The 25,341-nt window shown below is 43.1% G+C and overlaps 1 protein-coding gene across 10 annotated transcripts in view; it reads right to left on the bottom strand.

The window, feature by feature from the left end:
* GRK4 (G protein-coupled receptor kinase 4) overlaps positions 1–25,341 on the bottom strand; it is a 91,674-nt gene that overhangs the window by 42,468 nt on the left and 23,865 nt on the right. For 6 of the 10 annotated variants that reach the window (XM_057309569.1, XM_057309568.1, XM_057309573.1 and 3 more), the window contains 3 exons: positions 17,095–17,207; positions 7,466–7,543; positions 2,887–2,987 (listed from right to left, as the gene is read on the bottom strand). In XM_057309569.1, coding sequence (XP_057165552.1) covers positions 2,887–2,987; positions 7,466–7,543; positions 17,095–17,207 — 292 coding nt within the window. Of the gene's footprint in view, positions 1–2,886; positions 2,988–7,465; positions 7,544–16,829; positions 16,883–17,094; positions 17,208–25,341 lie in introns of those variants that run through there. The other 4 variants (XM_057309575.1, XM_057309577.1, XM_057309574.1 and 1 more) reach the window with 4 other exon arrangements.

The following is a 25,341-nucleotide window of genomic DNA, read 5'->3' as shown; positions in this document are numbered from 1 at the left end:
GAAATGAGCCAGAACAGTAGGGAACTCTGAAACTCCTCGTTTCTGCCCCGTGCCGTGCTGAGGTCCCCATTAGCCAGTGCCAGGCACAGCTGCTGGCAAATGGCAGGCACTGAATAAGAATGTAAGGAATAAACCGCCGTCGGTCAAGTGAACTAATCAAAACAGACAGAGGACTGAGTACTAAAACTTATTTAAATACGAGTGACTTTTAAGTCCATATCTTGAAGCAGATACACAGAGAAGGAGGCAGACCTGTGGCCAGTCTGATACGGTCGTCTACACCACCCCGTTCTTCAACAATAGGACAGAATTGGAAAAGTGCCTAATACGTTAAAAATACGAACAAATTCAGTGAACAGATGTATCGATGAAGAACCCTAAGGGTGGAGTGGGGGAACATATAGTAACCGTAGAAAAATGAAAGAGACCTAGAGGTAAAAAGGGAAATCAGGAAACTAGCGGGCAAGTGCTAGGGAAGTGAAAAACCATCCACGGCTAGAAAGCTGGGTCCCAGCGACGCAGCACAGGGAGCCGTGGTGTGAACATGCAGCGCAGACCTACAGGCGTGAAGGGACCCTTCTCCCCCATGTCCCGGACCAGCCCTGCTAAGCAGTGTGACTTTCCCCACACAACCTCAGGGGCATGCAGAGATCGGTCTTTGTTACTCACAATGTGTACTTTCTCCACGGCTGAAAAAGGAGTTGTGGGTATTCCCTGGCACATCGGTGCTTGGTTTTTGGAAGGGATAGTCATGATGATGTATGCTACGGACTGAATGTGTGTCCCCCCAAAAGTTCTATGTTGAAACCTAATCCCCAAAGTGATGGTATTTGGAGGGTGGAAACTTCCTGAACAGATTTGGTTTCGTGCTCTTATGAAAGAGACCCCAGAGAGCTCCCTGGCCCCTCCTGCCACGTGAGGCCCCAGAACACTGAAGAGGTGCCTCACCAGAGCTGGACCACAGTGGCGGCCTGACCACAGGCTTCCAGCCTGCAGAGCTATGGGAAACAGATGACTTCCGGGCTGTGGTATCTGTTATTGCAGCCAGACAGACTGAGACAATGTGCTTCTGAGAGGGACCTTGAAAAGGCCAATGACAGATGGCCTGCCTTGCCCCCATGAAGTTGCTCCTGGAGGAGGTCCTGCTCTGCTGTCTGTGAGTGTGTCAGCACAGGGGACTGTCTCCAACCTGTGGCTGTCCCCTTGTCTCCGTGGCACCACTTGGTGAGGCTACGGAGTGTGGAAGTGGAGTCTTCCATCCTGCTTTTGTCTCTAGTGCGTCTTCCCTGGACTGGGCCAGACCCTCAGCCCAGGATGGCGTCACTGAGGCTCTGTCCTACTCCCGTCATCCTCAGGAAACATGGACGGGGCAGTGTTACCGCACGTTGCACACGAAAGAGGCAGTGCGCTGGCTGGAGGCACAGCTATGCAGAGCTGACTGAGCACGACCTGAGATGTGGCACGGGGCCGGCCTGGCTGCTGGTGCCCTGTCTCAGAGCACAGGGGACAAACCTCCACTTCACAGTTGCTGAAACACTTACCTCAGAAACAAAACGTAGTTCTTTGGTAATTCTAAGTCACAAAGGAGTACTTTGGGCGGCACAGAGTGACCGACTATTCTACAACCTTGTTCTCCCAGTTGCCAGTGCCCACCATTGCAAGCAAGAGAGGGGCTGAGCTGAGGTGCTGGTGCCAGACAGGCCTACACCCACACTGTGTGCCCATCACACAGATGCCACCACTAGGAGATGCCACCACTAGAGCCTAATGGGATCTGTGTTCTTCTCTGTGTCTACAAGTTAACATAAAAATCTGAGAAAGGAAAAACACAACATCTGAAGTGACTACTTAGGAATCAATTCTCAGGGTTTTTTTCTAGTAGTTTCTGCAAAATGAAAATGGAACCGAAAAGTGATCAGTTTAAAATCGGGATCTTTGCAAAAGTTGCATACACACCAGGTTGCTGACTGCCCTTCTTGGGGAATGCATCCATGCGAGGGTGCTGGCTGCTCTGTCCTCAAGCAACCTGCCTCTCACTGGCCAGGGGCCTGGGGCACATTACCAAACCTCTCTGGCCTCCATCCCCCAAGCTGTAAAAAAGGACAACGGTCGTGCCCACTTCATGGGGTTACTGGGAGGAGTGATGCATCCATAAGCGTTTATCACTGTTGTCACCATGAGAGGGAGAAGCAGGTTCCCCACTGAGCAGGGAGCCTGAAGCGAGACTCGATCCCAGGAGCCCGGGATTACGGCCTGACCCAAAGGCAGATGCTTTACCGACTGAGCCACCCAGGCACCCAGAGAATCAATTTCTGCTGTTTTATGCCACCTAAGTTTGTGGAACTTTGTGATGGCCACCCCAGGAAATGGACACAGCACCTGACACAGAGCCGGCACTCAACCAGCCTCTGTTGAACGGATCTTAGGATAAACGACACCTGAATGCTGCATGACTGGACAGAGGACTCCGTGTTCTGAGCCAGATCAGTCCAGAAACCATTCTTTCTCCCTGTGTACATCAGGAGCCAGATTTACTCAAAGTGCTTTCCCTTAGAATTTTCCTGTCTGTATCGCAAACATCTAGAGAAAAGATATTTTCAACAAGTGCCCAGGGCTTTAAAAAACAACAACATTTTATGGGAATCTTTTCATCTCAGACACACGCATTTTAGAAGGCTGAACGGAGGGGCCAGGGATGTGACTCATTTCAGTGTGTCCCTTCCATCTGTAAAATTATCACCCTTCGTGAACCTCTTTCTAGTGAAAGTGACCACTTTAATTTGCAAAGTCCTGCAGTAAGAGTGGGTGTCATGCAGAGAGAGCAGCGTAAGCCCCCGTCTGGGGCCAGCCATGTGCAGCCTGTGCAGGGTGGCGGCAGCCGCTTACCTGGTGCATTCCTCAAAGACGTCCTTGCCAGGGCTCTGCTTCAGTCTTAACCGACATTCTCTCAAAACACGGGAAGGTATTTCTGGTAAAGGGGCTGCCGGCTTTTTAGTACAGCACAAACCAAATGCATAACAATTAGTGATGTCATAATTTACCAACTGTAAACAGAACCTAATGCTTACTCTACAAAAAAGTACAACATCAAGTGTATGAAATAATGAGTCAAAGTGCCACTTTCACCCGCCACCCCGGTGTCATTTTCCAGAGTTCACTGTGTTGTCCACCTTTTCAGATCTTTTCCTAAGCAAATCAAATCAGAGCAAAAAGCAAGGTTTCTGGCAGGTATCTGTACACTGTGTTCACAGCAGCAGTGTTCACAATATCCAAAAGGTGGGAGCGACCTGAGGGTCCACTGACAGACGGATGGGTAAACACCGTGGTCCATCCATGCAGGGGAGTGTTATTCAGCTTCAAAGAGGAAGGACGTTCTGACACCTGCTACCACATGATGAACCGTGAGGACATTATGCTCAGTGACATGAGCCAGTCACAAAAGGACAAAGACTGTATGATCCCACTTCTATGAGGTCCCTGAAACGGTCAGAATACTAGAGACGGAACGTGGAATGGTGGTTGCCAAGGGCCTGGGGGAGGGGAAGGTGGGAGCTGTGTTTAATGGGGACAGAGTCTCAGATCTGCAGGATAAAGACAGTTCAGGAGGTGGATGGCCGTGCAGGCTGCCCACAATGTCAGTACCTGTAATGCTACCCAACTGTGCACTTAGAAATGGCTACGATGATCGATTTTGTCTTTTTTGCCACAATTAAAAATGTACACACATATAATGCGCACAAGCCCTCAGAAATACACAACTTTTTCTCATACAAATGGGATGAAAATACATACGTAGTTTTGAAAATATGTGCTGCTACCTAGAGAGCTGGTGTATTTTCTTGGAGACTGCACGGTTTTCCAGGGCGTGTGTTTATCTGTCCTTCTTACACGCTCCAGCTGCCGTGTCCCCACTGTACGTATCACTGCATGAACGTCTTTGTACCACCGTGTGTTTACAAGACAGACACCCAGAAGTAGAAGTCTAGCTCAAAGGGAATGTGTCTCTTAAACATTGATATTTGTTCCGAAGCCGACCTCCAAGAAGGCTCTCCCCTTTTACATTCTCATTAATATGTCCCTACTCACCAGCTCCCCATTCTCTTAACCCTCAACTAGAGAATTCTGGAGAAAGAAAACATATAACAAAACTATTGTCCAGATTTATTGAAAAAGATACCCGGATCATATTCAATTATACATTTAATTTGTCACTAGACATGAGAAATGCATCCTAGACTGATTTCTGGCAGTGGTTTGGCTGAGTTAGCAGAGCAAAACTGTGTTTTCTACAAATCAAAGAAACACTTTCATCAAAGCTGAACTAGTGATAGAAATATACAATATAGAAAATTCCCATTTTAAAAAAAAATGAACAATTTGTTATAATTAATAATGATTAATAGGTGTCATTTAAATGATCTAACAGAAGTGAGGCATTTTCCCATCTATACTATGTCTGCCTTTGGCTCAGGTCACGATCTCAGGGTCCCGGGATCGAGCCCCATGTCAGGTTCCCTGCTCTGCGAGGCGTCAGCTTCTCCCTCCACCCCTCCCCACCCCCACCTCCCCCCTTGTGTTCTCTCTCTCTCAAATAAATAAATAAAATACTTCCTAAAAAATAAAAAAGAAGGAGATATATATAGTTTCCCAGGCAAACAAAACTAAAGGAGCTCACATCACGAAACCAGCCCTGCAAGAAATATTAAAGGGGACTCTGAGTGGTAAGGAAAGACCAAAAATGACAGTATGAAAGGAGGAAATACAAAAGCAGTAAAAATGAATATTTCTGTAAAAAACGGTCAAGGAACAAAATAAAAGGATATAAAATATGACACCATATACCCAAAATGTGGGAAGGAAAGGAGTAAAGAATGGGTTCAAACTTAAATGGCCATCAACTCAGTAGAGACTGCTACATGCAGAAGATGTTATGTATCAACCTAACAATAACCACAAATCGAAAGCCACTAATAAATACGCAAAGAATAGAGAGAAATAAATTCAAATATATCACCAAGGAAAACAGCAAACCATGAAAGAGAGAAAGACAAAAAAAGATCAGAGAAAATCTTCAGAAACAACCACAGAACAAGTAATAAAATGGCAATAAATGCATATGTATCAACAATTACTTAGAATGTAAGTGCACTAAATGCTCCAATCAAAAGACATAGGTGACAGAATGGATAAGAAAAGAAGACCCATCTATATGCTGCCTGCAAGGGACTCATTTTAGACCTAAAGACACCAGCAGATTGAAAGTGAGGGGATGGAGAAATATCTATTATGCTAATGCTTGTCAAAAGAAAGCCAGAGTAGCAATACTTATATCAGACAAAACAGACTTTAAAACAAAGACTATACTAAGCAACAAAGAAAGACATTATATAATATCCTACAGGAAGATATAACAACTGTACATATCTATGCATCCAACCTGGAAGCACCCAAATACATAAAACAGTTAATAACAAACATAATAACAAACATAAAGTAATAACAAACATAAACAATAATAATACAATAATATTAGGGAGCTTTAACCCCCCCACTCACATCAATGGACAGATCATCCAAACAGAAAATCAATAAGGAAACAATGGCTTTGAATGACACATTGGACCAGATGGATTTAACAGATATATTCAGAAGATTCTATCCTCAAACAGCAGAATACACATTCTTTTCAAGCGCACATGGAACATTCTCCAGAATAGATCACATATCAGGCCACAAAAAGCCTTAACAAATTTAAAAAGATCGAAGTCATACTGTGTATCTTTTCTGACACAACACCATGAAATTAGAAGTCAACTACAAGAAAAAATCTGGAAAGACCACTAATACAAGGAGGTTAAATTAAATACTATGCTACTAAACAATGAGTGGGTCAACAAGGAAATAAAAGATGAAATAAAAAAGTACATGGAAACAAATGCTAATGAAAACACAATGGTTCAAAGCCTTGGGATACAGCAAAAGTAGCTGTAAGAGGAAAGTTTATAACAATACGGGCCTACTTCAAAAAGCAAGAAAAATCTCAGATAAATAACCTAACCTGATGTCTAAAGGAGCTGGAAAAAGAACAACAAAGAAAACCTAAAACCAACAGAAAGAAGGAAATAATAAATATTAGAGCAGAAATAAATGATATAGAAACTAAACAACCAATAGAACAGATCAATGAAACCACGAGCTGGTTCTTTGAAAGAAAATCAATAAAATGGATCAACCCCTAGCCAGACTCATCAAGGAAAAATGGATAAAGGATCCAAATAAATAAAATCACAAATGAGAGAGGAGAAATACCAACACCACAGAAGTACAAACAATTATAAGAGAATATTATCAAAAACTATATGCCAACAAATTGGACAACATAGAAGAAATGGATAAATTCCAAAAAACATACAAACTACCAAAACTGAAACAGGGAGAAATAGAAAATCTGAACAGACCAATTACCAGCAAAGAAATTGAATCCATTAAAAAAAAAAAAAGAAAAGAAAAAGAAACAACACCTCCCAACAAACAAAAGTCCAGGACCAGATGGTTTCACAGGTGAATTCTACCAAACATTTAAAGAAGAGTTAATACCTATTCCTTTCAAACTATTTCAAAAAATAGAAAAGGAAGGAAAACTTCCAAATTCGTTCTATGAGGCCAGCATTACCCGGATACCAAAACCAGATAAAGACACCACAAAAAAGAGAACTACAGGCCAATATCTGTGATGAACACAGATGCACCAGTGAGCTTCCCCTACTTGATGGCTCAGAATCTGAACATCTTGAACTCATTCTCACTACACTATTCTCCAACCCCAGTCTCTCCATGTTTGATTCCTGGCTCCGGCACTTAACAAGCTGTGTAACCTTTGGTGAGCCACTTAACCACTCTGATTTTCAGTCTTACCATATCAAAATAGACATAAGGTACCCACCTCATAGGACTGTTGTAACAACTCGTTACATGTACATGGCTTAGAGCTGTATTCACCAAGTGTTAGCTATCCTTGTTACTGTTCTCCTCCAACCCTACAATACAGGGGCCTGACCGGGGTTTAGGACTTCTAACAGCCTACAAAAAGAAGTCATGTGGAGGGAAGCAGGTTACAGCTCTAATGTCAGGGACACACTAAACTGTTAGAATCTACTGAATGAAAAAGCATAAAACCTAAGACTCATTAAAGCTGTTAGGAAAAAAATGTTATTTTCAGTCAAATAAATTCTCTAATACTGTATTCTCTTTGAGGAAACATAGCAACTTTTAAATTCTTTGAATTAATTTTCTAAGAGATTTGTTAATTTCCTCACCGACTCAAAATACAGAAGACGAATATCTATAAGAAATTAAAGATTTTGACATACTTGTTGTATCTTATCCAACTAAGTAAGAAGGGCTATGGACTCTAATTATTGAAGTAAGCATTAACAAATCTTTGCATCTAAGGAAGAAAACACACCTCGGCACCGAAGAACGTGTCAAAGATTTGCAGTCCACAGCTTCTTCGGTTCTCGTCAGCGGCCACTTCATATTCTGCCTGACGGTAGAGAGGAGAACAGAGAGTAATGGTAGCAGAGCTTCTCCACTGACGTCACAGTGTTTCAAATTCTCTGACAGACGGAATTGGCTGGGTACCCTAAAAACCACAGCGTAGCTCTAACTGATTTGACATTGATCAAGTATCTGCAGCTCTTCTTTGGAAAACTAATGGCAATGAAGGGAAAAAAACGTTTTCTCTGAAGGGTGAGTAACGCAGTAGAGCAACAGGTCACCGTGCTCCAGCTCTGTCCTATCACACTCTCAGCCCTTCCATGTGGCCGAATGAAATAGAACCAAATAAACAGCTTACGTTGCTCTAGGCAACAGCATTTTAGAACTGTCCAAGCAGCACGTGGCCAACCTGAGCACAGAGCTCCCAGAGAAGTCAGAGTTGGCGACACCAAAGCAGGAGACATCCCTACGCCGGGCTCAGGCAGGGGACGGTAAGAGAGGATACCACCAGTAGGCCAGAAACCAGAGGAAGGGTCAAGGCAGAACTTGATCAATATCTAAACCTCTACAAAGGATAAGCAAGGAAAAAACTGAAAAGAAAGATAGCAGAGAAAACCAGAGGAGAGACCATAAAAGCCTGTCTAAGAGGCTAACAGCCTCAAGCAAAGGCTACTCCACAATGTCAACAGACTTGGAGGCTCAGGCACAAGGAGGCCTCAGTGAAACTACTGGATCCTGCAGGTCGGGGCCTGAGAAGAGCCGTGAAGCTAATAGCCAGATGGGCGGGGAGAGGTTATTGAGGAAACCAAGACTGAAGGAAGTTCATGTACTGCTGAACACATACAGTCCTTGTGGGCAGGAGTCGGACCTCATACTTGATTCTGCACCCTCCAAGGACCCAGTATAGGAGCCACGGCCGTCAGGCTGACCACCCAGTCAGACCCAGCATCATGCTCTGTTTTCAAGGGCACTCTATTCACCCTGACTAGTAACTAGACCCCGCTGACTTAGAGAACCTTCTGGCTTACATTCTGGATGCTGGATGGCAGGCAATCAGCGGAAAAGAAAGCACTGGGATTTTGTGATGTCTTTCCACACACCAACCTGGCAGGAACAACGTCCAGATGTTCAAATACTAATCTAGTCATTGCTGTGCTGGCATTCGTGGGTGCGATTAAAGTCTTTACCAGCTGACTTTAAGTAAAAGAGATTGTTTTAGAGAATCTGGGTGGGCCTGATTCAATCAGCTGAAAGGCATTAAAACCAGAGCTGAGGCTTCCTGAAGGAATTCTTTTTTTTTTTTTTAAAGATTTTATTTATTTATTTGACAGAGATAGAGACAGCCAGCGAGAGAGGGAACACAAGCAGGGGGAGTGGGAGAGGAAGAAGCAGGCTCATAGCGGAGGAGCCTGACGTGGGGCTCAATCCCGTAACACCGGGATCACACCCTGAGCCGGAGGCAGACGCTTAACCGCGGTGCCACCCAGGCGCCCCTTCCTGAAGGAATTCTACCTGAGGACAGCAGCTTCACTCCCATTTTTGGAGGATTCACTCCTGTCCTATAGATTTGAGACTCCACTAACCAGACCTCACAGTCATGTAAGCCAATTCCTTGCAATAAACCTCTTTTTTTTAATGTTTTTTTATTATATTATGTTAGTCACCATACAGTACATCCCCGGTTTCCGATGTAAGCCTCGATGATTCATTAGTTGCGTATAACACCCAGTGCACCATGCAATACGTGCCCTCCTTACTACCCATCACTGGTCTATCCCATTCCCCCACCACCCCTCCCCTCTGAGGCCCTCAGTTTGTTTCTCATAGTCCATAGTCTCTCATGCTTCATTCCCCCTTCTGATTACCCCCCCCTTTCTTTATCCCTTTCTTCCCCTACCGATCTTCCTAGTTCTTATGTTCCATAGATGAGAGAAATCATATGATAATTGTCTTTCTCTGCTTGACTTATTTCACTTAGCATTATCTCCTCCAGTGCCGTCCATGTTGCAGCAAATGTTGAGAATTCATTCTTTCTGATAGCTGAGTAATATTCCATTGTATATATGGACCACAACTTCTTAATCCAGTCATCTGTTGAAGGGCATCTCGGTTCCTTCCACGCTTTGGCTGTTGTGGACAATGCTGCTATGAACGTTGGGGTGCATATGGCCCTTCTCTTCACTACGTCTGTATCATTGGGGTAAATACCCAGTAGTGCAATGGCTGGGTCATAGGGTAGCTCAAGTTTTACCTTTTTAAGGAACCTCCACACTGTTTTCCAGAGTGGCTGTACCAACTTGCATTCCCACCAACAATGTAGGAGGGATCCCCTTTCTCCACATCCTCTCCAACAATTATTGTTTCTTGCCTTGTCTATTTTTGCCATTCTAACTGGCGTAAGGTGGTATCTCAGTGTGGTTTTGATTTGAATTTCCCTGACGGCTAATGATTTTGAACATTTTTTCATGTGTCTGTTAGCCATTTGTATGTCTTCATTGGAAAAGTGTCTGTTCATATCTTCTGCCCATTTTATGATTTGTTTATTTGTTTCTTGCATATTGAGTTTGAGAAGTTCTTTGTAGATCTTGGATACCAGTCTTTTATCTGTAGTGTCATTTGCAAATATATTCTCCCATTCCGTGGGCTGCCTCTTAGTTTTTTTGACTGTTTCCTTGGCTGTGCAGAAGCTTTTTATCTTGATGAAGTCCCACAAGTTCATTTTATCTTTTGTTTCTCTTGCCTTTGGAGATTTGTCATGAAAAAGGCTGCTTTGACCGATGTCGTATAGGTTGCTGCCTATGTTCTCCTCTAGGATTTTGATGGATTCCTGTCTCACATCGAGGTCTTTCATCCATTTGGAGTTTATTTTTGTGTGTGGTGTGAGATAGTGGTCAAGTTTCATTCTTTTGCATGTAGCTGTCCAATTTTCCCAGCACCATTTATTGAAGAGACTGTCTTTTTTCCACCGGATGTTTTTCCCTGCTTTATCAAAGATTAGTTGCCCAAAGAGCCGAGGGTCCATTTCTGGGTTCTCCATTCTGTTCCATTGGTCTATGTGTCTGTTTTTGTGCCAGTACCATGCTGTCTTTGTGATCACAGCTTTGTAGTACAGCTCGAAATCTGGCATTGTGATGCTCCCAGCTTTGTTTTTCCTTTTCAACAGTTCCTTGGAGATTCGGGGCCTTTTCTGTTTCCATACAAATTTAAGGACTATTTGTTCCAGTTCTTTGAAAAATGTCCTAGGTATTTTGATCGGGATAGCATCGAAAGTGTAGATTGCTCTGGGTAGCATGGACATTTTAACTATGTTAATTCTTCCGATCCATGAACATGGAATATTTTTCCATCTTTTTGTGTCTTCTTCAATGTCTTTCAAGGGTGATTTATAGTTTCTTGAATATAGATCCTTTACGTCTCTGGTTAAGTTAATTCCAAGGTAACGTATGGTTTTTGGTGCTATTGTAAATGGGATGGATTCCCTAATTTCTCTTCCTTCAGTCTCATCATTCGTGTATAGAAATGCAACTGATTTCTGAGCATTGATTTTTGTATCCCGCCACATTACTGAATTGCTCTATAACTTCTAATAGTTTGGGAGTGGCTTCTTTTGGGTTTTCCATATAGAGTATCATGTCATCTGCGAAGAGAGACAGTTTGACTTCTTCTTTGCCGATTTGGATACCTTTGATCCCTTTTTGTCGTCTGATTGCTGTTGCAAGGACTTCTAGTACTACGTTGAATAATAGTGGTGAGAGTGGGCATCCTTGTCGTGTTCCTGATCTTAAGGGAAAGGCTTCCAGCTTCTCCCCATTGAGAATAATATTTGCTGTAGGCTTTTCATAGATGGCTTTTATCAGATTGAGAAATGTACCCTCTATTCCTACACTCTGAAGGGTTTTAATCAGGAAACGATGCTGTATTTTCAAATGCTTTTTCTGCATCAATTGAGAGGATCATATGGTTCCTGAGTCTTTTCTTGTTGATATGATGTATCACGCTGATTGATTTGCGAATGTTGAACCACGCTTGCATCCCAGGTATGAAACCCACTTGGTCATGATGGATAATCCTTTTAAGGTACTGTTGGATTCTATTAGCCAGGATCTTGTTGAGGGTTTTGGCGTCCATATTCATTAGGGAAATCGGTCTATAATTCTCCTTTTTTGTTGGGGTCTTCCCCTGGTTTGGGGATCAAGGTAATATTGGCCTCATAGAATGAGTTTGGTAGCTTCCCTTCTGTTTCTATTTTTTGAAATAGCTTTAGGAGAATAGGTATTATTTCTTCTTTGAATGTTTGGTAGAATTCCCCAGGAAAACCGTCCAGGCCTGGAGTTTTGTTATTTGGAAGGTTGTTTATCACTGACTCAATCTCTTCATAATTAATTGGCCTGTTTAAGAAATCAATTTCTTCCTGTTTCAGTCTTGGTAGTTTATAGGTTTCCAGGAAGGCCTCCATCTCTTCCAGATTGCTTAATTTATTGGCATAAAGCTGTTGATAAAAGTTTCTAATAATCCTTCCAATTTCATTGGTGTTGGTCGTGACCTCTCCTTTTCTTCATTCATAATTTTATTAATTTGGGTCCTTTCTCTTTTCTTTTGGATAAGTCTTGCCAGTGGTCTGTGAATTTTATTGATTCTCTCAAAGAACCAGCTTCTAGTCCTATTGATCTGCTCTACTGTACTTCTGGTTTCTAATTCATTGATTTCTGCTCTAATCTTGGTCAACTGCTTCCTCGTGAGTGGATTAGGCCTGTCCCTCTGTTGCTGTTCCAGCTTCTTGAGGTGAGAATATAAAAACTGCATTTTAGATTTTTCTATTCTTTTGAGTGAGGCTTGGATGGCTATGTATTTCCCCCTTAGGACTGCCTTTGCAGTATCCCATAGGTTTTGGACTGTTGTGTTTTCATTCTCGTTGGTCTCCATAAATTGTTTAAATTGATTTTTGATTTCCTGGTTTATCGAGTCATTCCTGAGCAGGATGGTTCTTAGTCTCCAAGTGTTTGAGTTTCTTCCAAATTTTTCCTTGTGGTTGAGTTCCAATTTCAGAGCGTTGTGGTCTGAGAATATGCAGGGGATAATTTCAATCTTTTGGTATCGGTTGAGACCTGTTTTGTGTCCCAGAACATGGTCTATTCTTGAGAATGTTCCATGGGCATTAGAATAGAATGAGTATTCTTTGGTTCTGGGGTGTAGTGTTCTATATATATCTATGAGGTCCAACTTGTCGAGTATGGCATTCAAAGCCTTTGATTCTTTGCTTAGTTTTTGCCAGGGTGTTCTGTCTATTTCTGATAGTGGAGTGTTGAGGTCCCCTACTATTAATGTATTTTTATCTATATGTCTCTTTATTCTGGTTAAGGGTTGGCTTGTGTATCTTGCTGCTCCCCTGTTGGGGGCATATATATTTATAATTGTCATATCCACTTGTTGGATACATCCTTTAAGAATAATATAGTGCCCTTCTGTGTCTCTAACTATAGTCTTTGGTTTAAAATCCAATCTATCTGATATGAGAATTGCTACCCCAGCTTTCTTTAGAGGTCCATTTGCATGAAAGATGGTATTCCATCCCTTTACTCTCAGTCTGAATGCATCTTTGGGTTCAAAATGAGTCTCTTGTAGACAGCAAATGGATGGGTCATTTCTTTTTATCCAATCTGCAACCCTGTTTCATTTTATGGGAGCATTTAAGCCATTCACATTGAGACTGAATACTGAGAGATATGATTTTAATGATGCCATGTTGCCAGTAAAGTCTTTGTTTGTATCGGTTGTGACTTTCTGTCCTGTATCACTGTTGGGGCCTTTTTACCTTTATAGAACCCCCCGTAATACCTCCTGTAGGGCTGGTTTCATGGCTATGAAATTGGTTAATGACTGGCGATTCTGGAAGGTCTTTATTTCTCCATCAATTCTGAACGACAGCCTTGCTGGATAGAGGATCCTTGGTTGCATGTTTTTCTCTGAAAGAGTTTTAAAAATGCCCCCCCCCCAACCCTTTCTCTCATTCCAGGTCTGTGTAGACAGGTCTGACGTAATTCTGATACCTTTGCCTTGGTACGTGAGAAATTTCTTTGCCCTGGCCGCTTTCTATACTGTATCCTTGGATCTCATATTTGCAAATTGCACTAAGACGTGGCGTAGGTTTGTCGTGATTGAGCTTGGGAGGGGTCCTCTCTGCCTCATGGACACGAATGTTTGTTTCCCTTGCTAGATTAGGGAAGTTTTCAGCTACAATTTGTTCAAATATCTCTTCTAGACCTCTGTTTTTCTCCACCCCCTCGGGGATGCCGATGATTCTGACATTGGATCGTTTCATTGAGTCAGTAATCTCCCGTAACCTACATTCATGGGGGTGGATTTTTTTAAGTCCAGCTTCTATTTTTGTTTTTTCTTCTACTAACCCATCCTCCAATTCGCTAATACGTTCCTCTGCCTCATTTACCCTGGCCGTCAGAGCCTCTAGTTTTGACTGCATTTGGCTCATAGAATTTTTTAATTTCTGCCAGATTCGCTCTCATTTCCACCCTTAGAGATTCTATATTCTCATTAACATTTTCGTTAATACTTTTTTCAAGTCTACACATCACCTTGACCATTGTTACTCTGAATTCCATTTCTGATAATGTGGTTACATCCATATCCATTAGTTCTGTGGCAGAGGCCACAGACTCATTGTCTTTTCTTCGCTGGGGGGGGATTTCTCCTTCTCGTCATTCTGATGAGGAGAAGTTGCGGGGTTGTCCAGAGCCCAAATTATTGACCGGGACCCAGGTCATGCGCCCTTGTTTTATAGGGATCTTAGGGATGTGGGCTTTTTGATTTTTCAGCCTGCTTTCTGGGGGAGGGGCCTGCCGCGCCAATACTCAAGCAACCCTGTTTGGATAGGGTCTCCGTGTCTCCTGCGAGGGGGGGTGGGGATGGGCACCCTGTGAGCCGGTGTTTCCAGGCTTTTGTTCTCTGGCAGCTTTCCCTGGCGGTTTGCTGTGCCTTTTCTGACAGACACAGCAGCAGTGGCCGAATCTCAGCCTCTGTCACAGAACAAAGGGGATCGCGGGCCGTTCTCTGATGATCTGGCCACTTGAACTCTGTTTCTGTTGGTGCTGCTCAACCGTGCAGCGTCCCGGGATGTGCGCCCCACACCCGGCGTCCCAGCCCTCACTTCCAGGGCCGGCGCGTCTCTGTCCTTTGTGTTTCTAACACTGCCAGCCGCCAGCCGCCCCCGCGCACTCCCGGAGCTCCCGGTCTCAGTCTGGTTCCAGTAAGCGCACCGGAGTTCCATGAGAAGTCTGGTGGCGCGCGCTCCCCGCTCAGGTCACAGTCTGTTTTCTCGCGGGTGCCATCCGCGAGTCCGCCCGCTCCCCCATGCAGGTGGCTACTGCTTCCCGGCGCCCGAACGCGGCGGCTCCCTCCCCCTTCCGTTTATCTTCCGATATCTGTGCGCGGTTTCACGGCTCCCTGCTTCGTACCTCAATACTCAGCGCTGGAGATGTTCATTTGTAGAGATCCAGATGTATCTTCCTGTGTCTCAGGCTGATTCCGTGGATGTTCAGGCTGGTCTGGTACCTATCCAGCTCGACTCAGGGGACCGGCTGAAAAAGGAGTCCCCTACTCCTCTGCCATCTTAACTCCTCCTCCCTGCAATAAACCTCTTAATAAATGTCTCCTATTGGTTATTTCTCTCACTGCACACTAATTGCCAAAGATTCCATTAATTCAGTCAACAAACACTAAGTAGAAAAGAGCAGACAATTATGCCGGGTGCCATGAGGGAAATAGATAAGATACAGTCTTCTCTCCACTCCCGAAGCTTCAAGAACCTGCGAGGTTCAAGTCCAAGCAGCAAGTACTGTACAAAAGGCATAGTTAGGCATGATTTATTAACCCACACAGCTGCTGTCAAAAACAAAAAACACAGAACAGAACCTGTCATTGCAGTTGACCAGCAGTCACCTAACAATTAATAGGTCTCATGTCACCATCAGAAGATCCAACCCTGAAGGAGCTTTAACAATGCAGTTTAGCCACTTTGAAATAAAGAACTGTAGATCCCTAAAGTGTTAAAATATAGCAGCTTGGCAAATATAACCCGATACACTAAGACATATCTGCACTCTATCCTGGAACTGACGAGGCCTGCCCCACTACACCAGCGTTCTAGCTTCAAAAAAAAAAAAAAAAAGACTCCTTTCAAAGCCCTGCTTTATTCTAGTAAAGGCACCGGAGGGAAGGGGCTGGGAGGTCCACAGAGGACAGGCAAGAGCCTCAGTGTTCATCTGAAAGAACAGGCCCACCTCATTCTACTGAGCTTCGCTGCGCGGCACTTCACAGACGACGTGTTCCTCTACAAGTGGACGGTCTGTACAACACCGTGGCGAACACGTCTTTGGCACCATTTTTCCAACAGCACTTGCTTATGTCATGTCTCTGTGTCATAATTTGGAATTCTCCCAATATTTCAATCTTTTCGTTATTGTTATGTTTGTTCTGGTGATCTGTGATCAGTGATTCTTGATGTTACTTGCGGCTGTCTGGGGCTGCCTGAACCGCACTCATACGCGGCAGTGAACTTCAATAAGAAACGCTGTGTGTGTTCCGACTGCTCCACTGACCAGCCTGTCCCCTCTCTTTCCCTCGCCTAGGGCCTCCCAATTCATCAAGACACAATATTGAAATTAGGCCAATTAATAACCCTATGATGGCCTCTAGGGGCACCTGGGTGGCTCGGTCAGTTAAGCGTCTGCCTTGGGCTCAGGTCGTGATCCCGGGGTCCTGGGATCAATTGAGCCCCATGTCCCCATGTCAGGCTCCCTGCTCAGCAGGGAGTCTCCTTCTCCCTCTGCCCCCTGCCCCCACTCACGCTCGAGTTCTTTCTCTCTCTCTCTCATAAATAAAATCTTAAAAAAAAAAAAAACCTATAATGGCCTCTAAGTGTTCAAGTGAAAGGAAGAATCAATCAATGTTGCAAACTTCTATCTTGTCTTATTTTAAGAAACTGCCACAGACACCCCAACCTTCAGCAACCCTTACCCCGACCAGCCAGCAGCCATGAACATCGAGGCAGGACTCTCCACTACCAAAAAAGATGATGCCTCGCTGATGCCTAGGCTTAGCATTTTCTAACAACAGAGTATTTTTTAATTAAGGTGTGAACATTGGTTTTTTTAGATCAATGTTATTGTACAGTTAATAGATTACAGTATAGTGTAGACATAACTTTTATGTGCAACGGGAAACAAAAAAATTCATTTGACTCGCTTCATCGCGACATTCGCTTCATTGCCATGGTCTGCGCCCGGCCCTGCAGTATCCCCGAGTGCGCCTGCACTGACCACATGTCGGAAGGAGGATCGTCTGCTTCTGGACTTCAGCTGACTGCCGGTAACTGAAGCCATGGAAAGCAAAACCGCAGATAAGGGGAAATCTTATACAGGGATTTCCATACCAAAGTAACATGACACCAAGCAACTGGTTTATCCACTCTTACCATCATGTCCAAGGTCTACTTAACTTAGAGAGATCTAAGTTTTTACATCTGGTCTGTTCATTTTCAGAAGCACGAGACTGGATAGTCCAACACTGAGATGAACTGCTTACCACTGCATCCAGGAATTCAATGCATCCCTTTAGATCATGTTGCGTATCACAGAATTCCCTGAAGAGAAGTCTTCCTATTGGCTGCTTGTCACAAAGACTGCTATAATCCTTTTCTGGGTGAAGAAAGGGGAGAAGAAATAAACCAATATGATCGTTGTAATTCAGAAAGTGCTTTCTGAACTGCTGTTTGCACCTGATAAAATAAAAGTCAAAAATACTATTTGTGGGGGTTTTTAAAAACTACTTGTTTGTTTACTAATGTAGACTGGTCATCATGAATATTTATAGTATCTGGACAGAGCCAAAGGAGCTGGAAGAATTGCTAAATAAAGCTGAGTGAAGCATAACTGGAAATGTCCCTGCCTGCCTCCAAAAGGAATTGTGCAGGGGAGCAGCATTCCTGGGGGCTGCACAGTCAAGATCACAGCAGAGGAAGAGAAGGGCAGACGAGAGATCTGGCTCCATCCTTCCACAGGCCCATCCTCCCCAGCATGTTTGGCACAAACTGCGCCTATGTGAGATACACCACGGGAATCGACTCAAGCACATTCTTTAAAATTCTTTTCCATTTTGCTACCTTTCTATACTTTTACAAGTTACAAACTTTACACATGCTTAATTATTTTTAAACTGCTCTTGGGTTTTTTTTTTTTTTTCTTTTCAGTGGGTAATATGTTATATACCTTAACCTTACCACACACACTGATATTGTTTTGAGAACAAGGCACTAATATTTAGTCAAAGTATCAAGAGGGATATAAAACAAAAATGTTTTGTTTGAAATAGGTTAATTGAAACATCAGCAAGAAAATCAGCTGCTCTTTGAGCAATGGCTCTGAACCTGAAATGAACATTATACTGAAGGACTCCTAGAGCGGCTCTAAACTGAACAATTAAATAAAATTCATGAGAAGTAAGCAAGCCATAGCAAATTCCTCAGTTAAAGGGTTTATTCATGCCAAGTAGTTCTAAGAATCTAAACAATCCTACTTTAGGTGGCTGAGTTTGCAAATGGAAAAGAATAGGCAAGGAGAGAAATGTTTTGGTTGCCAGCACATAATTGCTTGTTTCAACAAACAACAATTTTGGAAAATTTCTACCATCTACTTTGTATAATTTTACTACCACATTTTATTTTAGGGATGCTATACTTAAAAATCAAAAGACACAGGCAGTCAAAAAGTGACATTTTTATAATACTGAGAATTTTTAACACTTTCCTCCCAAATTCAAGGGTTCAGGAATGTTCCTAGTTTCCAGCTAAGGATTGCAAATGGAGCTTACAGGTCTGCCTACTTTTTCCTCCCAGATTCCTACGGAAATGACCAAAAATGCCAACAAAAACCAAAGCCACAACAAAAAGAAGGAAACCCAACATGGAAAACGAATACAGGGTACCACAGGAGTTTGAAATTTGAGGATTACCTGGAAGAGAGAAAGCTGGTGGGTTGGATTGTTAAAGAACCCCTCAGCTTAAACCCTAGAGACAAGCTGCACTTCCTAAGGGAGACGCGCCCACACACCTAGAGCTCAAGGGGGGAGGGGGAGAGCTGTCCCAGTCATGATCAGAATGACTGGCTGAGGGGCCAAAGATTTAGAAGTCCCACTGAGTGCTAAACATAACTAATGACAGCGACCCACATCTAGAGGCATCCCGGTGACATTCCCAACAGTAAGGAGAAACGAGGAAACCTCTGAGAAAGAACAAAACATTAGCTACGACACGTAAAGCATCAGAGACACTGTATTAGCAAAGCCAGAAACTAGTACACCAATGTTTTCAAAGTTCAGGGGTCAAGGGAAGTGGAAATATTCAATTCTGTAACTATCAAACAAGAAGTCAAAAAAAAGGGACATTTTCCAAAATTTAAGAACTCAGAAACTTTACCTTCCATCCACCTATATATAAAAAAAAGAATTACTAAAAAAAAAAAAAAAAAGAATTACTTGAGGAGTTACAATAAAATAAGAGAGAAATTTTAAAAAGAAAATAGAAACCAAAAAGGACAAACAGTGGGTATAATCCAGAAGAAGCAAAGAAATATAGAAAATAAATAACCCTACTAAGATATTGGGAAAACTATCCTTGGCAAAGTGTGATCAATAAAGAATAGTTTCCTTTTATTGGCTCCAACCACACTTACTCGCTTCCAGATCAAATGGAATATAATTATAATATGTACTACTGTACCAGATTTTAATTCTGAGAATAGTCTATGGGCCAAGAGACATGGAAGGTATGTGACTGACTCAACGAGCAGCTCAGAGTGGCTGAAAAAGGGGACCCAGGGAAGCAAAATGTAGAGGCAAATGAAGCTTTATAACACTGGAGGAAAAAAGAAGCCTGGGATCACATTTTCCACAAGCCTCGGTGTCATACCGAGGAATCTTCTCTACCCTAGAAGGAACAGACATGAGCATAATAACTAGTGGTGACGCTTCTTCACCTGTGGCGGTGTGTCAGGTACTATTTTGAGTCCTTTCTGTGTATTATGTCACTGACCCTTCACAACAGTAGGTCTAGCATCTTAAGGAAAGCAGAGACCTTTTGGGAAGTGCTCACTCCTGAGGGCCACCTAGATCCTGGGGCATTGATGTGAAGTGGGGCAGTACAGGCTGGGGCAAGGGGACCAGCCAGCAGTAAGAGCAGCTGGACCAGAACAAAGGCAGCAGAGTAGGAAGGAAGAGGCCAATTCTCTGGTGACAAATGAATTTCAGAAGGCAACTCATTCAAACCCCGTCAAGTCTCCCCCTTAACAGTGAGGACATTACAACAGGAACCACAGGAGCCCTATTCTCAAGGAACCCATCCTCTACTGAGGGGACAATGAGGAAGCTGATGGGGTAAACAGTAGAAGGCAGTACCCTGTATGGAGATGAGAACCTGTGAGCAGAACAGTCCCAGAGTCTGGCTCGTACTGTAGGCAACAAGATCTGTATTGCGAAGGCAGCACCGGGGAAATTAAGATCATTCCCTAGTAGAGAAACATAAGGAGGGGCCGGTTGGGCCCCGTGAACAGAGGGAGGAGCTACAAAGCAGATGGCCAGAGTTACATATGTGGGGTGGGAGAATTGCTAGGATTGCAGAATTGCTCCACAGCCTAGGAGATCTGGGGAAGGATGCCACAGCAGGGAGTCAGGAGGGAACAGCCTGGCCAGGGAGAAATCAGTGCACTCCAAATTAATCTGGCTTATTTGGCAAAGCCAAATGTCTGAAGTTTAAGTTTATTTGGGCTCTCTGTGGGTATATTTCAGTTTGCTTTGCATTTTATATTTATATCATCCTCAGATACTAAAAAATACTTGCTTATTAGAGATGGATTCCATTCAAGCTTTCCAGAATTATTTCTTGATTACCCTTAATTTCATCCAGAACTCTTAACTGCTAGATCTGAGTCCTTACTTGTAAAGGAAGCTACAAGTCTTTTTTTTTTTTTTAAGATTTTATTTATTAATTTGACAGAGAGAGACAGCCAGCGAGAGAGGGAACACAAGCAGGGGGAGTGGGAGAGGAAGAAGCAGGCTCCCAGCGGAGGAGCCTGATGTGGGGCTCGATCCCAGAACGCCGGGATCATGCCCTGAGCCAAAGGCAGACGCTTAACAACTGCGCCACCCAGGCGCCCCTGAGGAAGCTACAAGTCTTAATTTAGGTGCAAGCAGGAAGAACGTAAGATTATTTGCACATTTTAAGTCTATATCCTGAAGCTCAGATACTATGTAAATTTCTATCATAATTATAAAATCTCTTGAGTAAATGATCACATGATGTAAGCCACATTTTCTGAAAGATCTTTAAAAACATAAACACAAGGTAAGAGCCCCTTGGGTTTTTCCAGAAGGAAGTAGGGCGAAATCAAAAAGCATGAGGAGATCTGAGGCAAGACCAGGTCACCTGGCATGCACTTCACACCCCTCTGGAAAATGAGACCACTGCCCTGAGCCCACAGCGCCAGATCAGTGAAGGAACTGAAGGGTCTCAGCACACCACCTGGCTGCGCAGGCCCAATCAACGGGAGTTTGATCCTGGGGACAAGATGGTCCTGCAGCGTGATGGGGAGACAATGGAGACATTCAGACTGGACAGCATTGATACGGGCACCTCATGGGAAAACCTCTCATTTTACCCAGTCCAGTTTTTTATTTTTTTATTTTTTTTAAAGATTTTAGTTATTTATTTGACAGAGAGAGAGACAGCCAGCGAGAGAGGGAACACAAGCAGGGGGAGTGGGAGAGGAAGAGCAGGCTCCCAGCAGAGGAGCCTGATGTGGGGCTCAATCCCACAACGCTGGGATCACGCCCTGAGCCGAAGGCAGGCGCTTAACCGCTGTGCCACCCAGGCGCCCCTACCCAGTCCAGTTTTTTAGATTGGCTCAGTACAATAGCAAAAATAATACATGGTTCAAAAAGACCTTAATTCTAAAATCTTCCACTTATATTTGGGTGGTGGGAACATAGGTGATGATTTATTCAGTAAAGTCCTTTATCTATTTCAAAATATTTCATCACACATACAATCTCCTCAATCCTTTAATTGCAATTTAAAATTTTCACACTGATGACATTAACAGAATCTTAGAGAAATGACAGCAACATCACAGAACCCATAGGAAATAATATAATCAGGGAATTTTTAAAAAGTTTCTCTAAATCAATCTTTAAAAATCTAGCATTTAAATAATCACAAAAACCTTAAATCTACTTCTTTTTACCTTATCTGGCTCACAATTCCATTAATGATTTCACTCTTCCATGCACTAGATTTCACATATTACTAAAATTAAATATGATAAACCACCGAAATGAGTCACAAAATACGTCTCAGAAGCAGCAAACCGCCTCCTTCTGTCTTACCACCAGAGGCCCTGGTCCTGCAGGAACCAGAAGATCCGGCTTCTTCTTTTGACCCCTCAGAGACTACACAGTGAACCATCTACTGTTCCAGCCACGATGAGCAGAAATGGGGGAAGAGAGAGGCCACGCCGCACAGGGAACTCAGGCCACAGGGAGGGAGGAGCCCTGCCATAGTGGACAGGGAGAACCAGCACAGAAGCCCTCTGGGGCTGGAACACTCAGGGCACCAGAGTCCAAGTCCACTCCCGAGAGGGCACTCTCCTGATGGGCCATGTTGGAAAGGGAACCAGTAATCAAGAGATTCTAAATGCATCAAATTCTGAGAGAAGGATGAGCCATTTATCAGAAGCTCTCTCTCTTATTTTCAAAGTGATTCTCCTTTAGAACGGATGCTAACTCAAAGTTTTATAGCTCATGGATTCTCCAGCATCCACAAATTTAGAACAACCAAAGGATAAAAATTAGAAAAACCCAAAACATGCTTACTACCACACTAAATCAAATACATATGTAAACTAATAAAATAAAGAGCTGCATACAAAGTAGAGGGTATCTGAGTGGAAACATTCTTTCATTCCGTGAGGAAGTCTGCTTGTACATCTGCCCTGAAGCAACTCCAGCTAAGGTCACCAATTTACTCATTCTTCATTCATTCATTTAACAAAACTGTGGCTGAGCACTGTTCTAGAGATGGAAACAAAGACCCTGACCTTGGGGACAAATCCAGCAGCTTCTCAACCTCTCTGTGACATGCCCACCTGCCTGAAGCCATCCTAGTCCGCAGTTCTCTTGACCCCTCCACTCCCCAGACTGCATACAGACCTGTCTCACTATTCCTCCTTGGTCTGCTTTGCCTGAGCCACACCAAGATGTGAGGGCTCTTTCCTGGCCTCCTGTCTCTAGGGAGAGCTTATCCACTCCCAGTCATGGACTCCTAAACACCAGGGAGACACAGATATCTCCCAGATTGCTCCTACAGCCCAGACTCTTCTGATCTCTAAACATGAATGTACAGATTCCATCCAACATAGCTCCTCACATCGTGAACCTGACCTCGGTGGATGGATCAGACCTGGAAGTCATCCTTAGTACCCCCACCTTTCCTACCTTCACACATAAATCAACCAGATCCCACTTCTTAAAGATCTCTCATAGTCATTCGCGTCCATGACCTCCAGCAGATGCCGAGCTTCCATCACTCTTGCCTGCACAATGGCAACAGTGTCTCCTTTGGCCTTCCCGCTCCCTCTCAACACTCCCAATCACAGTCCTCACACTGAAGCCCGAGATGCCCTTCAAAAATGTGCATCCAGGGACACCTGAGTGGCTCAGTCAGTTAAGCATTTGCCTTCAGCTCTGATCATGATCCCAGTCCTGCATCGGGTTCCTTGTTCATCAGGGAGCCTGCTTCTCCCTCTGCCTGCTGCTCCCCCTGCTTGTGTTCATTCTCTCTCTCTGACAAATAAATAAATAAAATCTTAAAAAATAAAAAAGTGTATCCACTTATGTCATACCTCTGCTGAAAATCTAACAGCATCGAACTTCAACTAAGACAAATGCCCTTACCAGGCCCAGGAGCCCCACTTTCCTCCCTTCCTCTCATCCAGTGCCACTGTCCTTCTTTGTCTCTGCTCCAGGAAGACTGGCCTGTTTCATGTCCCTGGAAACTGCCATGCTCCATCCCACTTTGGGGTCCTGTACTTACCCAACAGTCTGTACCTTTTCCTTCAAAGGGCTAACTGCAGTTTGTAATTACATTTATTTCTGCAATTCTTTATTTTATAACTATCTCTGCCAAGAGGGCAGAGGTCACATCTGTTTCTTAGCCACTGTATTGGTAGTGCCATACCCAGTGCTATGTACATGGAAGTGAATAAATGATGACATTTAAAAGTTAACTAATGGTGTTGTATACCTTAAACTTACACAATGTTATATGTAAATTACATATCTCAGTGAAAATAAACTAATTTTAAAAAAGAGCACAAACCGGGGAAAAAAGTTAACTAATGGGACATTAATGTAATTTACTTCATTCTCTGCACTAAAATCTACCCTTAAAGAATCAGAAGCATACTGAGATAATTAATATGCAGATGAACATGGAAATGTTTCTATAGCCCTATGAATATATTCAATAGGACAAAGAGTCCCAAAGTAAAGTTTATAATATCTTAATTACAATGCAAATGTCAAATAATGGAATCAACCTCCACACTAATCACTCGGTGCTTTATGCAGGAAATACTATTAATACTATGGATCAAATATCCATTGGCTCAAAGAAGCATGGCCAATAATCAATAAAAAGATGCTTAACATCATTAGTAATTAGTGAAGAGCAAATCACACTCACTAGGATGGCTATAATGAAAATAAGTTGGCAAGGATGTGGAGAACCTGGAACTCTCATATATTGCCAGTGGGAACGTAAAATATGCAGCTGCTTTGGAAAACAGCTTGCCAGTTCCTCAAAAAGTGAAGCCTAGAGTCACCATCTGTAGCAGGCTGAATAATAGCCCTCCCAATGTATCAGGTCCTAACCCCTAGAAATATGACCTTATTTTAAAAAAAGAGCCTTTGCAAATATGATGAAGTCAAGGATCTTGAGATGGAAGACTGTCCTGGTTTATCTGGGTAGGCCCTAAATACAAGCATGTGTATCCTCACAAGTGTCTAGAAATAAACCCTCACCTTTACAGTCAGGTGATTTTCTATAAAGGCACTAAGACAATTCAATGGTGAAAAATAGTCATTTCAATAAATGGTTCTGCAACAACTGGATATCCAATGCAAGTATGAAACTGGATCCCTACCTCATGCCATAAACAAAAATTAACTCCAACTCGATCAAACACCTAAACGTGAGAGCTAAAACTATAAAACTCTTAACAGAAAGTGTAGGTGTAAATCTTTGTGACTTTGGATTAAGTAGTGGTTTCTTAGATATGACACCAAAAGCACAGCAACAAAAGAAAAAAATAGATCAGTTGGAGTTCATCCAAAAAAAAAAAAGAAACTTGTGTTCCTCAAAGAATATCATCAAGAAAGTAAAGGAAAACACAGAATGGGAGAAAATATTTGGAAATCAAATATCTGTAAGAGTCTAGTAACTAGAATATATAAAGAACACTTATATTTCAACAATGAAAAGACAAACAATCCAATTAAAAAATGGGCAAAGGGGGTGCCTGGGTGTCTCAGTCCATTAAGCAAGCATCTGACTCTTGATCTCAGGGTTGTGAGTTCAAGCCCCACATTGGGCTCCATGCTGGGTACACAGCCTACTTAAAAAAAAAAAAAATGGGCAAAGGATTTGAACAGATATTTCTCCAAAGAAGATATACAAATGGCCAATAAGTACATGAAAAGATGTTCAACATCATTAGTCATTGG

Source organism: Ursus arctos, unplaced genomic scaffold (assembly GCF_023065955.2).
Source record: "Ursus arctos isolate Adak ecotype North America unplaced genomic scaffold, UrsArc2.0 scaffold_9, whole genome shotgun sequence".
Taxonomy (NCBI): Eukaryota; Metazoa; Chordata; class Mammalia; order Carnivora; family Ursidae; genus Ursus; species Ursus arctos.
The sequence above is the reverse complement of the archived record's forward strand: the minus strand, read 5'-3'. Positions and strand labels throughout refer to the sequence as shown.